Source organism: Callithrix jacchus, chromosome 15, assembly GCF_049354715.1.
Source record: "Callithrix jacchus isolate 240 chromosome 15, calJac240_pri, whole genome shotgun sequence".
Lineage (NCBI taxonomy): Eukaryota > Metazoa > Chordata > Mammalia > Primates > Cebidae > Callithrix > Callithrix jacchus.
The window spans coordinates 19,592,010-19,609,751 of NC_133516.1; the positions used below are offsets into that span (position 1 = coordinate 19,592,010).

At 35.9% G+C, this 17,742-nt stretch overlaps 1 protein-coding gene across 4 annotated transcripts in view; it reads left to right on the top strand.

Moving 5' to 3' along the window:
* The window catches only part of IL1RAP (interleukin 1 receptor accessory protein), a 154,538-nt gene extending 137,069 nt beyond the window's left edge, over positions 1-17,469 (top strand). Inside the window, exons 11-13 of one of the 4 annotated variants that reach the window (XR_004734374.3) lie at positions 9,938-10,516; positions 10,802-10,885; positions 15,010-17,469. Coding sequence is in view for 3 of the 4 variants with exons in the window: in XM_008981394.5 (XP_008979642.1) it covers positions 9,938-10,656 (719 nt within the window). In the remaining variant the exon portion in view is untranslated. The other 3 variants (XM_078350128.1, XM_008981394.5, XM_008981397.5) reach the window with 3 other exon arrangements.
* The last annotated feature ends 273 nt before the right edge of the window (positions 17,470-17,742 follow it).

The window sequence follows — 17,742 nt, forward strand, 5'->3', positions numbered from 1 at the left end:
GGCATAGTGGGTTAGAGTTCTATTAAAGGGCCACGGCTTTAAACATCCTGTTTATTCACATTTAGATTTTTCAGTTTAGGCTAATCTACATTGGTTTGTCTAGAATTGTTTTACAAGACTGAGTAATTTTTTTAAAAAAAATGGGTTGGTTTTGTTTTTAGAAAGACAGGGGTTTACTTGGCTTTACAAAAACTGAGTGGTAGAAGATTGTGCGTAGAATTTGTCCTTATGTCATTCACTCATAATAATTACAATCTTTTCCTAAGGCATTTGCTTGTTTTTCCCCCCCACTTTTCTTTTCAAGTGAAATAGTGCTACTCAAATTCCCCCTTTATTTGGTTCAGTTTCTTCTTCCTGTCAGCTTATACGTTTGAGGGTTACTTTAAAATATTGTAAGAACCAGTGTAAGTAGGAGGTTAACAACAAAAAAGAAATGCTTATATTGCTGACTGTGTTAAAATAAAAGTACACCTCCTTTTTAGATCCATACAGGGACACACAGAGTAGTTTTTCATCAGTGTCTTTTAATAAACGTATAAATTGTATTCCCAAACCCACTGTTAAAATTGGTCCTGTTGAAATGCATGTAATGTATCTAATCATAAGCATGACAAACCAATTTTATTCCTCAAATACTGTTTACATTCATAATTTAACAAATTTTAAAAATACCTCATGGATAATTGAGATAAACTTGAAATTTTATTCTCATTTTGAATTAGTTGGATCGGTTATTTTATCTCCCCAATCATCATCCAAAAGTCCATTGTAAGACATCTCTTTCAGTATAATTTTTCCAGGAATTTATGACCTAATTATACATTTAAAGAATAAATTCCACTCATTTTAATACTTAATTTCCCCAATCATTTATTCACCCATTTATTTGTTCATACAGCCATTCAACAAATACTTGTGTACCATGGAACTGGGTAAGACCATCCAATAGGGGGTGGTAATTCTTTGAAGAATTCAAGTTCTATAGAATTACTCTCCCATCTTGTTTTTGTTAGTTGGCTTTTGCATCCTTTTTTGTTCTTCCCGCTGCTCTTAGCCAGTCCTCTTTGACTCTTGAGTCTCTTTCTATGCTTACACATGCTCAGCCTCCAGTGCCACTGCTTGAAGCAGACAATCATTCCTGGATTCTCCTCCAGGCTGCTCATGCTAGATTTTAATCGCAAGTCTTTCTCTACTATTTCTGAACCTGTGAACATTAAGGGGCAAAATGACTTCATAAGGCAGTCTAGTCAGCCATGATGTAAGTTTCCACAACACTAGTAAGTTACCTAGAGTTGGCAGCCATCTGAACCATAGGTAAAGGACTATGCAATCCTCGATAAGCAACTGTAAGGAGATGGATTGGTTATAAGAATTTAGTGACAGGAATTAATCAGAGCCCTTGACAGCAAAATAAAATTACATTGCTTTTCCGTTTTTCCCTCTTTTTCATCTTTTTTCCTTGAAGAAAGCATTTGCCTGTTAGTGAAAGCAGACATATCTAGCAGCTGCTGAGACACGTGGCTGTATAGTAACAATAGGAGCTTGAGGAGAAAGATCAGGGATTAATTTAGGCTCCAGTGCAGACAGAAGTAGAAAGTCGACCTGAGAATGTGTTACCAGCCAAAACGCCATTCAGTGGCTAGATATTTTTTAAGTTTCTACTGCAACGACATAGTGATATTAGAGTCAGAGGTATCCAACAATAGAGAGGGACTCTCAGAAGATGAAGGTCCCTACCTTCGTTGTCTTGTCCTAGCAAACAATAAAATTCTATTATTTTAATTATGTAATATATATATTTTTGAGTGTCTGTTGGTACTAGAGAGTTTATGCATGGGTTTCTTTGGAAAAGAAAGGGACCATGAGCTGATGTGACTGCACTATAAGATGCTACACACTTTGAAAAACCTGATTTCAGTATAACACATCTATTCCTTCTGTCTCAAGTATTGTTTTGGAAGATCAAGTTGTCACAACAATGCACTATCTTTTGGCTTCATGCCTGTTTGGAATTTTTTTGGAAATATGTGTTTATAGTTTCTCTTTTCCCTGAAGACAGTGGTATTCAATGAACAGAGTTAGTAGGTATAAGGATTAAGTTGTTCAAACTGTTGCTGGCAAAAAGTTTCATCTCAATTCTCAGGCTAAGTTCACTCGAAGTTCCCTTCATTTGCTCCTGAAGCCCCATGCTTTTGGGGGGGTTTTGGCCAACACTAATCCCCATGGTTGTTTTCTTTCCCAGTTGTCACAGATGAGACCTTGAGCTTCATTCAGAAAAGCAGACGCCTCCTGGTTGTTCTAAGCCCCAACTACGTGCTCCAGGGAACCCAAGCCCTCCTGGAGCTCAAGGCTGGCCTAGAAAATATGGCCTCTCGGGGCAACATCAACGTCATTTTAGTACAGTACAAAGCTGTGAAGGAAACGAAGGTGAAAGAGCTGAAGAGGGCTAAGACGGTGCTCACGGTCATTAAATGGAAAGGGGAAAAATCCAAGTATCCACAGGGCAGGTTCTGGAAGCAGCTGCAGGTGGCCATGCCAGTGAAGAGAAGTCCCAGGCGGTCTAGCAGTGACGAGCAGGGTCTCTCATATTCATCTTTGAAAAATGTATGAAAGGAATAAGGAAAAGGGTAAAAAGAACAAGGGGTACTCCAGAAACAAAGAGTTCCCCCATTCTTCATTCACAGTTTATGGTTTTATAGGCAAAAAAATAATGGTCTAAACCTCCCTATAGGGATAAATTGAGGGTGACTGTGTGTCTGACTATTCTGCTTCCTCAGGCGAAACTCAAGTTTAGAATGATATTATCAACAGTCTGTCACCAGTCTCTCTGATGCCACTATGTTCTTTGCAGGCAAAGAGTTGTTCAATGCGAATTTCCCCTTCTACATGGTCTGTCCCTGTTTTCACGTCTCCATTCTTTTTAAAATCTTAACATATGGAGCAGCCTCTCCTATGAATTTAAAGATGCCTTTAAAATAAGTCACTGTTGACAGGGTCATGAGTTTCCTAGTATAGTTTTCTTTTCATCTTATTTTTACTTGTCCGTTGAAAATATTATCGCCGCCTACATTTTAGCTGAGGATAATGAACTTTTTTGCTCATTTGGCTGTACAATACGTAACCACAGGAAGACTGGTACCTACTTAGAATGACACAAAGCAGTGTAACGGAAAATGTTTCTTTTAATTGATTTAAAGGGCTTTTCTTCTACTATACCACCCTTGCCCTCTTCTCAGGTAATTGATGTAATATATGTAAACTTGAAAAATATTGCTTAATTTTTGTTTTCGCTCCAGTCAATTCCAGATTATCTGCTGGTCAACCCACATTTTTCATTCCCTCTCCCTATCTGCTTATATCGCATTGGTCATTTAGAGCTTGCAGGTGGCTCCATACTTGGTTCGGTCTGAAAGAAAACTCCTAATGGTGCTATAGAGACGGAGGTTACAGCAAAAGTCTTTCAGGGCATTTTTCTGACTCACGAAAAGAGCACAGAAAAGGCTGTTTGGCAATTTGTCTTTTAAGTCTTAGCCTTGCTAATGTGAATATGAGGAAAGTAATTTTTCCTCACTTGTTTTTGTTGCTCTATTGTAAAGTGTGGAGGTCAGACTTGGTGACTTTGACAGTTGCATTTGGCATGAATATTCTAAGAGAATTAACTGTATTTCCTGTAATCTATTCACTAGTACAGGAAATATACTTACTCCAGATAAGTCAGCGTGAAAAGTCACTGTCAATGCAAGTTGTTTTGTTTGTTTTCAGTAATATTTTGCTGTTTTTAAGACTTGGAAAACTAAGAGCAGAGTTTACAGAGTGGTAAATATCTATGTTACATGTAGATTATACATATATATATATACATACACACACATGTATATATGAGATATATATCTTACATCTTCACAAACACAAATTATATATATACATATATATCCACACACATACATTGCATATATGTGTGAATATAAATCCATGTGCACATGAATTATATGTAAGCATATTTGTGTGTGTATATGTATATGTATATGACTTTAAATAGCCATTGGTACAATATTAAAAACCACTGGAATCTGTCCAGTTTTTAAATTATGTTTTTACTGTAATGCTTTTGTGTCCGTGTTTTCTGTACATATTATTTGTTAATTCACAGCTCACAGAGTGGTAGTTGTCATAGTTCTTGTCTTGCCTAAGTTTATATAAATAACTATTGCTACAGTTTTTCTGGGTTGCAGTGGAATCTGCTGTGCACAGAGCTTCCATGGTCACTGCTAAGCAGTAGCTAGCCATCAGGCATTAATTGATTTCCTACTATATTCCCAGCAGACACATTTAGAAACTAAGCTATGTTAATCTCAGTGCTCCACTATTTGCACTGTTGAGTGATAAAAGAAACACATATGCCTGTAAATGAGTCTTTGTATCCTGTGAAACACAATAATTCATAATTTAAGAAAATCCTTTTGCCAGTAGCATGAATGTTGATGAGCAAATCTAAAATTATATTCTATATTTAAGTGCCCTTCATCACTATTGAAGTCCATAATAAATCATTTCCCTATATAAGCATTATTGATTATTTTAAATTGAAAAAAGCTTTGCTTGGATGAGAACAGTGGAAATGTAGATCATTCTTGGATCTATTTTTTTAAGCCTTATTAATGTTTTTCCTTATTAGAAACCACAATGACTCCCTCTATTAACCTTTCACTTGCTAGACCAGAAAAGAGCTTATTCCAGATAAGTTTTGAATATCAATTCTTACATAAACTTTAGGCAAACAGGGAATTGTCTAATCACCAAAGGACCATTCTCTTGCCAATGCTGCATTCCTTTTGCACTTTTGGATTCCATATTTTTCCCAAATGCTGTTGGGCACCCCTAGAAATGCCTTGATGTTTTTTTCTATTTATATTCCTGCCTTTGGTACTTAATTTTTACAGATGCTATAATATAAAACATATCGAGTTTAAGTGATATGTATCATTGCAAGAGAATTTGTTTCAAGATTTTTTTTTTATGTTCCAGAAGATTCCCAGTAGAAAACATTTGAGGGAAATGGGGAAACATGCTTGTAATTTAGAGAACAAGAACAAAGCATGTATCAAATTTGTTTAAAAACTTAATGGTTTTAGACATACGCTATAGGGACCTTTCATGCCCAGGTTAACAAAGAACTGTGATATTTAGAGTGTCTAATTACAAAATCACATAAAATTTATTTAATTCTCTTCTGTATTGTAACTTAGATAATTCCCAAGGATTCTAATAAAAAAAATCACTCCATTGTATTGGGAAGCAAAAACATCATTCATTAATTACTTATTTTCTTTCCATAGGTTTTAATATTTTGAGATTATCTTTTTTATTTCATTCACAAACTTTTGTATTTTCATTTTTCATTTGATTTGTAAATTTATGTATGTTAAAAATAAACCATTTATTTTCAGCCTTGAATTTTATTTTGTGCATGTGTTTCATGTCTTTATTTTCACATTTGGTCATAAATTAAAACAGAAAGAACTGATTATTATACTTATAAAGAAATGTAATAAGTTATGTTAGTTAAGTTTCTTTCTGAGATAAATCTGAGAAAAATGGAAACTTCATGTCAAGAACATTTTCTTTACATGTAAGTAAAAGTTACTTCAGTAAAATGGATTGCTTTAGAATACTAGGACATATTTTATGGATGTGTATGTGTTTATGTTTGTATGTGATTATGTGTGTGTGTGTATGTGCAGAGAGACAGAAAGACCATCAGAAAGATGGAGAGATATAGAGACAGAGAAAAGGGAGAAAGAGATTATTTTAAAACAAAGAAAAAAAAGCATATTCCTTTACATTCAACTTGGAACTTAGGTAGCTTACAGGAATCTTTTACATCTAATAGGTTTTAATGCAACCCCACAGTAGTTGCTTTCGAAATAGATAAAATAAAAATGATGCCATGAGTTTAGTTAATTGATGATCATTTGAATCAAAGATGCATTTCTGTCACGACTTTTGAATAAAACTGATGAATATTTGGAAACATATTTTGAGTTAATAATTCCATAGTGGCAGAGATGCCTTTTTGCTTTAAAAAAATCCTATTTGTTCACTTGTTCAAAGAATATTTATTGAGACCTATAACATGCTCAGAATTGGTTAACTTAGTAAAAATTTTTCTACTGAAGAATTAATTTTCCTCTTGCAAACCAGTCCCAAAGGTATAGGCTTAGAATCAATGGATGGAAGTTACAAGGAAACAGATTTCTACTCAGTTAGAAAATAGCTGTAAAGCAGAGTTCCACACACATGGAATTCACTGTCTTTGGAAACTAGGTCTGCCATTACCAGAAGTATACAAGCAGTTATTTGAAGTTTTCTTTGAGATTTTATATATGAGTTTTTTGCATTGGATAAGTGGTTTTCAGTCTGAAGTTGTTTCCAACTCTGAGCATGTTAAGTGACCTAGAACATACTGGTGACTCTTGGGCAGATTCAGTTTCAGCATTTTGCACATTATCTACCCAGCTGTGATTAATCTTCCTAAAACTCTCAAGGTATTTTTTTCTATCCTATACTAATGGCAGCAGCTTTTTAATGCAAGTAAATGCACAGTATTGTATGAGAGACACATTTAGCAACTGGTCTCTCTTATTTCTCTATTTCTACCCAGAAAACATAAAGTAACCTTAGCAGTGGGTTAAGAGATTGATTGTTTTAATAGTAATTTTAATCTACAGCTATTTAAAACTGAATAGACAGAACTTTTACAGCTTATTACTCTTATAAATCCACATACTTAAGATGATATTTTAGTTAGCATTAACAATTAATACAGATTCAACAAACATTACTCCATATATTATTTTACTATTGTGTTCACTAGGCATTGAGAAATAATAACTTAATCAAAGTGATTTATGCAAATGTCTACTGTGTTAGAAATTTACATATAGGCATCTAATTTGTTATCAGCCCTACAAGTTTGCTGTAACCATGTGCATTTTATAGACAGATGAAATAAGACTTAAAATGTATTAAGATAAAAACAGAGATAAATGGAGAACGCAATATGTGAAACCACATCCATCTTCCAGTTAAGTATTCCCTTTCTTCTATACTTCAAGTTTTAAGAGAGAAAATGAAAGAGACAGAAGTTTGCTTTTCTCTCATCTACTAGTAACTCAGCCAGAGGAAAATAAAATTACAGTCCTAGTTTTCTTCTAAGTGAACTCCATGGAAATTATGACTTTTACAGGCAAGAGTATTTTTGTGTATTGAAGAGCTCTCAATCACACAACATAACTTCAACCCCTATTTAGTACCACACAAGAAAACTAATCTCATCATTATATGGCCATACCTCATTTTTTTTTTAACTAATCGGAATAAATGAGTTAAATTACTACTTCTCCAAGTAAACCTTAGCATTAAAAAATAATAACCCCTATCCTCAAATATGAAGTTTTAACAACATGGAAGATATTAAGAAGAATATACCGTAAAGCATGCAACTTCCTTTACAGTATCAAGTGAAGATCCCTCCGTATAGCCCAAGACTTTTCTGAGAAGCATCTTCTGCATTTGTTCCTCAGTGTCTAAAATTTCACCACTCGTGCATTTAGCATTATCCTCTTTCAAATCTAAACTTTCTTACTTTCTGGACAGAGTACCAATAGAAAAAATAAAAACAGGGGCCGGGCGCGGTGGCTCAAGCCTGTAATTCCAGCACTTTGGGAGGCCGAGGCAGGTGGATCATGAGTTCAAGAGATCGAGACCATCCTGGTCAACATGGTGAAACCCGTCTCTACTAAAAATACAAAAAATTATCTGGGCACGGTGGCGCGTGCCTGTAATCCCAGCTACTCAGGAGGCTGAGGCAGGAGAATTGCCTGAACCCAGGGGGCGGAGGTTGCGGTGAGCGGAGCTCGCGCCATTGCACTCCAGCCTGGGTAACAAGAGCGAAACTCCGTCTCAAAAAAAAAAAAAAAAGAAAAAAGAAAAGAAAAAAGGAAAAACAACAGACTTAAAAGACATTTTTTAAGATCTGGAACAGTGTTGTATTTTAAAAGATGATAGATATTCCTATTGGCAAAAATATACATTTTTCTAAGGTGACTATTTTGAAGTGAAACATCACACACACACACATACATACATACACACATACACACACACACAGTTTGCACCGATTTTCTTTGTTGAAAAGCTAGCCATGTTGCCTTAAGGTTATTTCACATTTCTCATGAGCCGAGAGAAGCAGTAGACTTCCCATTTCCATATTCTCTGATTTATGAGAGGCAGGCTCATAAGATTCTGAGTAGGACTGGAGCGGGCTGAGGAGTTACTGAAACACATCCACACGTGCACAGACTCATACATACACAAGGGTTTTAATAATAAATGAGAATTTAAATTTATCTCTTAAGAATGAAAAAAGTCTCTAAAAACATTTTTGCGTTCTTGGTTAAACCAGTCAAAAGTTCTCAAAACTTGAGCACATGTCTCTCCAGTTTCCCTTCAAATTCAGTAGGTCTTTCTTAAAACAGACACACACACACACACACACACAGTGGGCAATTAACTACCCTGAATATATTAGCCATCCTCAAAAGCAAGTCATCTCAGCTCTGTTTACAAATTATTTCTCGTTTTGAAATCTTGTTAAGTCCACTGATTGAAAAAATAAAAATAAAAAAACACACAATAATCTGTATGAAGCACAGCTCCCTCATTCCCTGTCAAATTTACAATGACCAAGGCAAACTTTCAGTCTGTCTCTCCATTACTGTTTCATCCCTGGGCCAAAAGCAGAGGTGTTCACCCTCACAGTGTGCCTCTGACACATGTTTCAAAGTTATAAATGGATATGATTTACAATTTTGAATTTTTTTCCTTCATAACATGGCATGTTCCAAGCTCCTGAATCTCACAGCGAGTTAAGCATCATATTTATTTGAAGAACTTACCCTTGAGAATCGGTCCAAATCCACCTTGATAACATTAGAAGTGGATGGTTTGCCAGAAGTCTTCACTACTTGACTAATTCTTACCCATTGCCATTGCCATTGTTTTTGGCCCTTTAATGCCAATGCTTCACACACACACTCACACACACACACACACACACACACACACACAGAGAGAGAGAGAGAGAGAGAATTTAATTGACAAGATAAATACTACGAACTACTATGAATGGTCTGATGTTGTGTCCAAAAATGTAAAATGTAAAGTATTAAAGGATATAACTGAGCATCTTAGGAGGTGGCAATTCCTATAGTTCTTTGCTGATCAGACTATGTCAGCAGCATTATGTTCAGTCCTGTTTATAATGCTACTCTTGGGAGACACATCTATACACTGAACATTATCCAGAGGAAAATGGTAAAAGTGTGAAGGAGACATGAGATCATGTCATTTATGGAATAAGAAAAATATCCCAAATATATTTAATCCAGACATAAGAAGAAAATACAGTGACATGAAAATAGTTGTCAAATATTTTAAATGTTTAAAGATACAAGATCTGACCACCAGATAAATGTTGCACAAGGAAGAAGAGTTCAAAACAAGAAATAATTTGTAATCAGGGTTGAGATGACTTGCTTTTGAGGGTGATTAATATTTTCAGGGGAGTTACTTAATTGCCCACTCTGTGTGTGTGTGTGTGTGTGTGTGTGTGTGTGTGTGTGTTTTAAGAAAGACCTATTCAAGAAGGAGACTACTGCAATGTGAGCTCAACTAACATCCTTGAAGGTTGTAAATTCAACCATTGGTAAGAGTGGTGGAGATTTTTTGACTGGGTAAAAATTATTATTATTATTCAGCACTGAGATCCTGTAATCTCAAGTGTTGTTTATTGCCTGTCCTCTGGTGGATAGAAAATAATGAACTGAAATGTATATGTTTTCATTATACATTATCCTATCTTTCCATTTTCCTATAGATACAGTGGAAGCAGTTTTTGATTTCATTCAGAGAAGCAGAAGGATGATTGTTGTCCTGAGCCCTGACTATGTGACAGAAAAGAGCATCAGCATGCTGGAGTTTAAACTGGGTGTCATGTGCCAGAATTCCATTGCTACCAAGCTCATTGTGGTTGAGTACCGTCCTCTTGAGCATCCGCACCCAGGCATTCTTCAGCTTAAGGAGTCTGTGTCTTTTGTGAGCTGGAAGGGAGAAAAGTCCAAACATTCTGGCTCTAAATTCTGGAAAGCTTTGCGGTTGGCTCTTCCCCTGAGAAGTCTGAGTGCCAGTTCTGGTTGGAATGAGAGCTGCTCTTCCCAGTCTGACATCAGTCTGGACCACGTTCAAAGGAGGAGAAGTCGTTTGAAAGAGCCCCCAGAACTTCAGAGCTCAGAAAGGGCTGCAGGTACCCCTCCAGCCCCAGGCACAATGTCCAAGGACCGAGGGAAGTCCTCTGCCACCTGCCGCTGTTGTGTCACCTACTGTGAAGGAGAGAACCACCTCAGGAACAAGAGCCGGGCAGAGATCCATAACCAGCCCCAGTGGGAGACACACCTGTGTAAGCCTGCTCCCCAAGAGTCAGAAACTCAGTGGATACAAAATGGCACCAGATTGGAACCCCCTGCTCCCCAGATCTCAGCCCTTGCTCTTCACCATTTCACAGACTTATCCAATAACAATGACTTTTACATCCTATAATTACTGTGTGTGGTGGGTGGTGGCTACTCTCTCTACCAACCCTCTGTATGTCATGAACCTGTGGGAAAACCTGACATTTTTATCATCTAATGGACTGTCAGATTTCTGTCCCCTTTATTGATTTTTAAAAACCATTTATTTCTAGGAGACAAAAGACCTGAAGGACCTGAATCCAGAATTATTGCCTCTAATGGCCTCAGAAGAGCACACTCTTCTTGGGCCCTAGAAGGTCAGTATGTGAAAGTTGCCTAAAATCTGATCCTCTCTCTTGTCCAATGTTTTAAAACTGATCTAAGAATTTAACTGTGTTTCTTTTCAGTGTGTGGATCAACCTCATGTTATAAGTCAGTCAGGTGTCCTTGGGTTATGATACTTACAGGGTGTATGCGTTCCCAGGAAGCAGAATGGACAGGAGCTGGTTCTGGTGGAAGCTGTAGGGCTGAGATCAACAGAAAACCTACAGCACATTTTTTTTCCTTAAAGAACCAAACATACACACCCAGGGATCCATGGTGTTCTCTGTCTCACTGTAAACTAGTGTTCTCTAAACTGCCTAACATTGTTGGCATCAATAAAATTATATTTTTATGTCATTTTATTTGTACTAACAAATTTTTGCATCTCTCTCACCCTTCTACTTTCTATGCTTGTTGTTGTATTCTTAGCTGGAGGGTATTCCATTTCAGAAAATTGAGATTTGGTTTAGGTACCAGAAAGACTAAGGTGACTTTTTTGTTTCTTTCCGACATGTAATGGGAGAGATGTGGAAAATAACCCAGAGAGAGAGAACGTGACTTAAATAAAATAGAAGTTTACAAGAATCTCATATTTTTAGAACTGACAGATGACAAAGTCACTATTGTAAGGGATGTGGGGTAGAGATCAGTGCCTTCTTCCCATTCAGGCTTCTGAGAAGGGATAGTAAATTCAAGTACCTACAAGGATCAGAAGGTAAGAAAAAAGAAAATGTGGCCCGATATCAGCAATTATATAGGCTCTTCATCTAGAACTGATGTGAATAGGGACATAGACACAGATAGTTATTTCTTCTCTGTAAACATTTTCACCAACTCATAAAAGGCACCTGGCATTTTATTTTTCAAGTCAGGTAGATCATTGGGCCTCTAAGTAACTGAAGAACATGTATTTCTTAAAAAGGGGTAGCTTCAGGCCGGGAGTGGTGGCTCACGCCTATAATCCCAGCACTTTGGGAGGTCAAGGTGAGCAGATAACCTGAGGTCAGGAATTCAAGAGCAGCCTGGCCAACATGGCAAAACCCTGTGTCTTCAAAAATACAAAAATTAACCAGGCATCATGGCAGGTGCCTGCAACCCAGCTACTCAGGAAGATGAGGCATGAGAACCCCTTGAACCTGGGAGGTGGAGGTTGCAGTGGGCCAAGATCATGCCAGTGCACTCCAGCCTGGGCATAAGAGCAAAACTCAATAGAAAAAAAATGCAGCTTCTACTCAGTTCCATTTGATTGTTGCCACTAATTGAGCCCTAATATTGCCATATTGCCCATTTCTTTTCTAGAGAATCTAAAATATCTAGATTTTTATGTATAATGTCAAGTATGGGATGGCTTAAACTTAAGAAGGAAGAAGCAAAGAGCCAAACAAAATATGTATGTGGGTCATAGCCAGAGGGCAACAAATGTGTCATTTCATAACTCAAGTATATAACCAAAGAACATATATCCAAATGGGATTTAAGCGTCCCTGGAAATACTGGAACTGGAAGACACAGATTGGCTCTAAGGGCACGGTGAAGAATGTTTATTCTCTCCTCAAATTGAAGACATCTGGGCTGTTACGGTTGAGCTGATTTGAGCTAATCCTCCATTAAAAAATAGAAATCAGGAAAATAGGGTGCCTGCCATCTACTCTTTAGAGGTTTCTTTCCTGTTAAGTTTGCTGTCAGAAAATAAGAACCATGAAGTCTGCTACCCCTGAACAGGAGCAGAAGCAAAAGAGCGAGAGACCGCACCTTACATGAGAAGTCACCTTTAATACATTAGCTGTGGCTGTTAGTGAGTTGTGGCCCGATGAGTGTCAGGGACTCCCAGTCAGTAACAGTGAATGGGCAGTGGAGAAAGAAAGAAAGCAGTTTCATCCCACTAACCCTCTTGAAAAGGTACTCAGAAGATCCTTTCTCTGTTGAAACAAAAAACTAGAAGATTCCTACTCCAAACATGGGGGAGCAAGGCTCCTCTAGAGAAAATGTGGCTCACAATGACACTTGTAATTAGGAAATGACTGGCCACCCTAACTAAATATCCAGCAGAAAATAACTTAGCACAACCCAAAGGCCTTGTCCTCGATTATATCCCTTCTTATGAAGAGTAATCCATCCTTGATGTATATTCAGGGAACTTAACTTGGGAGACAGATAGAAATTTCTCTCCAAATCTGTTAATAATGGGTAATGTAAGTGGCTCCAAAGCTCAAAGAGGAAGAAGGTTCTCCTACCAACTATCAGTATTAACACAACATCTCAAATGTAAAATATCTTTGGAAAAAAATGAGAAATTACATTTTTCACTTATAAATTCTTTTCTTAGTGAAGAAAAATAACTAATGGCAGAGGCATGGAAAATTAAACATGAGCTCATATTATGTGAGTAGCTAGATAATTTTGGTGCTCTCAGAACTACATTTTGGTAAGTATCAATTGCCTTTGACAATACAAGTATAGTGGAAGCAGTGAAAAGTCTTAGTTCAGAATTAGCTACACAGGGGTCAAAAAAATAATGGACTATGCTTCTACTGTATGGAGAAAAACTCAGAGGTTATGTTATTACTTCTTGACCTGACATGCCACAGTTAAATGTGATATTCAGTACCATACATTTCAATGAGGCAAATTATAATAAGAAAGAAAATTTTTTATGGGCCATGCTTATCCATAAGAGAAATTACAAGATTGTAGGTAAATAGATATATCATTGACTAAGAAATAATGTCTACTTAGCTGCACAAGTTTTAAGTCAAGTAGAGATGGATGTGAGTCTTACTTCTCTCCTATCTGTTTGAACATGATCTCTCTGAGCCTCAATCTCCTGCTAGCTGCAATAAAGATACCAGTATTAACCTCGTTGGGTGCTGTGGGCATTAAATGATATATTGTGCATTTATTTCATATGCCTCACCTTTTTAAAAGTCTCATAAAATGTCCAAAAGCAGTATAGAACAGGAACATATTACCCAGATTAAGTGACTTTCCTAGTGGCACTCAGTCAATTAGCAATAGAGTTGAGTCTGTAACCCAAATTCTGACACTTGATCCAGCACCAATTCTAGAACCATCCATGTAAGATTGAAGGGGAAGTAATTCCATTACAAAGCTACCTTGATGGAACTATTTAATCTGGGTCATAAAAGCATTCAAATAAAAAAATATATAAACCCACACATAGCTAATTAGATTTTCTATTAAGGGTCTGATATATCATCTGGCCTTGTCATATTATAATTTTTATAGCTTCATTTTTAAATGTTATAAACTTTCTTAAAACATTTAAAAGGTGGAATTTTTTAGTGTCCTCTAGATTCTATGATAATGCTATAATTTTTCCTTTAAAATAAATTATTGGTATTTTTCCTGATGGAAAATAAAAATATATTCACCGTTTACCTTGAAAAACAAATTTTATCTTTCAGCATCTACGATGAAAACTGAATTTCAGAGTTACCTTCTCCTATAACTATTAAGAAGTCTAGCAACAATATATGCACTCGCAGATCGAAGATTTGAAGTGGTTGGGAAAACTAACGTTTCAGTTCAGAAAAAGTCATGAATAATAAGTTAAACTAATCATAAAGATATGCACAGAAGGATAAGAAGTTTATATGGCATTGGATTAAAACTTTTATGCCTCTGGGAGTAACTTGAGGGATATCTTACAATGAAAGTTCTAGGGTGGGCCCTTCCCCAGAGAGACCAATTCATTAGGTGCTGAGCAGTGTCTAGAAATCTGTATTTTCATATCATGCCCTTGATATTTAAGTAAGGCATTTCATGGGTCAAGCTTGGAAAACTATTACCTATGAAAGAACTCTTTCAAACCCTTCCCATATTTGCTGCATTATCGTCCAGGTTGTAAGGGAACAGGGCCTCAATTAGGTGTTTGCCCAAGCCTTCCTGAAGTGTATTCTTCAATGTATCCACATTGGAACCATTTGGGGCTCATATTAAAATGTGTATTTCTTGGCTCCATCCAAGATTAACTAAACGAGGATCTCTGAGGTAGGGCAGATCCACACATGGAATAACTTTCCCAGGTGATTCTAATGCACAAAAAGCAAGAACCATTAATTTTTACCTCTCTTTAACTCCTCTTTTACCCTTGTAGGCTCTGATTTTCTCCAGCCAAGGACTACAAATCATCCTCTTAACAAGGTGTTTGCAGGCAATAGATGAAAACGTAGGGCATGTTTAGCCCTTGAAGTTGCCTCAGCTCAAGGAAACACTTTAATAATGATTAGTGGAATGTATTTATAGTATATGAAGTATCAATCAGTGATATTTGGAACCTGGTGAGATTGCTGTAGTCATCATGCATCTTAATCAGAATAAGATATGCTATGCCGTGCTAACAAAGAACCCCAATATTTCAGTAGTTTCATCTAACAAGATTTATTTCTTGTTTATGCTATATGTCCAGCATAGGAGCTTACTTTTTTATGTTTTGCCATCTGAAATGTGTGGCTTCCTGTTGTTCTATGCTTCAGCTGAAATGTGACACTCATTACTTTCACTTACAATTCATTAGCCAGACTAAGGTCCTGATATAATTATAAAAAAGACTAGAAAATGTAGTCTTCCTATTTCTCAAAAGAGAAAAAATGAAATGAACTTGGTGAACACATAACATCGTCTTTGTCTACAACTGTGATGAGAATAACATATGGAGGAAGCCAGAAGAGGTAAGAGATATGTCACAAACTTCGATAATGGAAAAAAAAAAACAAGACTTTGCTACCAGCTCTCCACCTCAGTTTGCCAAGGTATCAAGATAAAACAGCATGCAGAAGAGTAGACCTTGTTTGTAAGTGTTCCTCAAAGAAAACTTGTTGAAGGAATGCATAATAATCATAATCATAGCTTCTGGCTAAGGAAAAGCATGCTTAAAAATTTGAAAGTGACTGTATTTGGTTACTTTCCATTCAGGAGCTTTTGTTAGTTCCCTAAGAATGTGATGGTCAAACTATCTGCAAATGAGCCATTCCATTTTGGATATCCAAGGAGCCTCAGAAGAATTGGAGACATTTAGAACACAGCAGAGCATGTAACACAGTCATTAGAAAGCATCCCTTGATCCATTTATCTGAAGAGCTAAATAGGGTATTCAAAATGAACATGCTAAAGCTCAAATGAAGGAAGAGACGATAACTAGTGTGAGTATTATGAAACCTGTGATACCTGTGCCTCTGCTCTCTACACATTTGGATTCTCTGTTTGTATTAAACATTTGAATTTTTATATGACTTCTCTAATGTATATGGAATATTAGGTCATGGAAAAAAGCTCTTTGGGTTGGCAAATATTAATGGTTAATGAGTCTTGATCTATGTTATTAGGTTTGCAATGTTGAACAAAAAAAACCCCCTATCATTTCTTAGTATAGCCAGATTACTAATGCACTCAAAATCCCTTAGAAAATAATTCACAAAGTTTTTCTCTTGAAGAGTTTAATGATTTCAAAATATTTAAATAAAAAAATGACTCTTTGAAATGAGCTCATGGGAAGAAAGAAGAAAAATTCAAAATAAACTTTGAAATCAGATCATGAGCAGTTTTTAACTTATCTCACCCAGGTAATGGGAATTTTAATACTTCATTGCTTTATTTAAAAAAATATAATATATATTTATTTAAGGCTCAAAGACATATATAACTTATTAATTTTCTATTGTCAAAAACTTTGTCACATATTTGTAATTAACTTATCATTTAGCATTGTGTTTTGAAATTCCTTGAGCAAGTGGTTCTTAACTAGAATTGAATATTATCTTTTAAAAAATTACACAGACCTGGGGTCCATCTCAGTCCAATCTCACATATTGATCTAGATATGTGCTTTCATATAGGATAACTGTCTTAAGTTTGCATATGTTTCAATGAGAAATACATGATGTTATAGTATAAATATATATTTAAAAGGTAAAAGAACTCCTAATATTGTAAATAATCCTTTTCTTAATGTACAAAACTTAAAACTCATTGCAAAATACTGGAATTAAATCATTTATTTTCCTATCTCATTAAATTACATAAAATATGACAAAATAAATATAATAAAATGAGAGAAAGAATCAGTGTAGTGACTGAACTGGGTAGTCAAAAGAATCCATCACTCTAGTATTTATTACATCCATCTGATCAGCCATCTTAAACAGGACAAAGTGTTCATGATAGAATGGTTTTGTTTTGGGCAAAGACAAATGACTTCTAAGTAGAACCAAAAGAGAAAAGAGAAAAATATTCTTCACTGGTTTCCAAATATCAGTAATGTAAAAGAGAAGAGAAATGTGTAAAAGCTTTCCCAATATCAGCCGATTATAGCTATAATGTGCAGTGAGTGTCAGGAATGGCTGGTCATTTCTATTATGATCTTGATATGTTAAATTGGAGTCAGAAGACATAAATTCAAATACTAGTTGTACTGACTTTGTGACTTTCGATAGCATACTTTTGCTATCAGGTTCTCAGTTTCCTCATATACAAAATGGGAATAATATAATATCTACCTCATTGGATTGTTGTAAAAGTAAAATTATATAATAAATATTCGTCTCAAAAATGTGTAAAGCACATACTTGGTAGTGGTATTATTATTGATGTTAGTTGTTTATTATAAGAGAAATGTGGAGGAAATGAAGAGGTCTGTGAGAAATTCCTTAACCTGCTAAATGCTGGAGTACTTTTCAGAGCATATGGTTCAATCTTTCATACCTGAAAACTTTAGGTATGAAAGATTTAGTACAGTTTCATATTAACCCAAGGGTTGGAGACTACAAAAAATACAGTCTCTGAAAAAGTAAGAAGTAGGAAAAAATGTTATATTTATTTTATTGCTATAAAT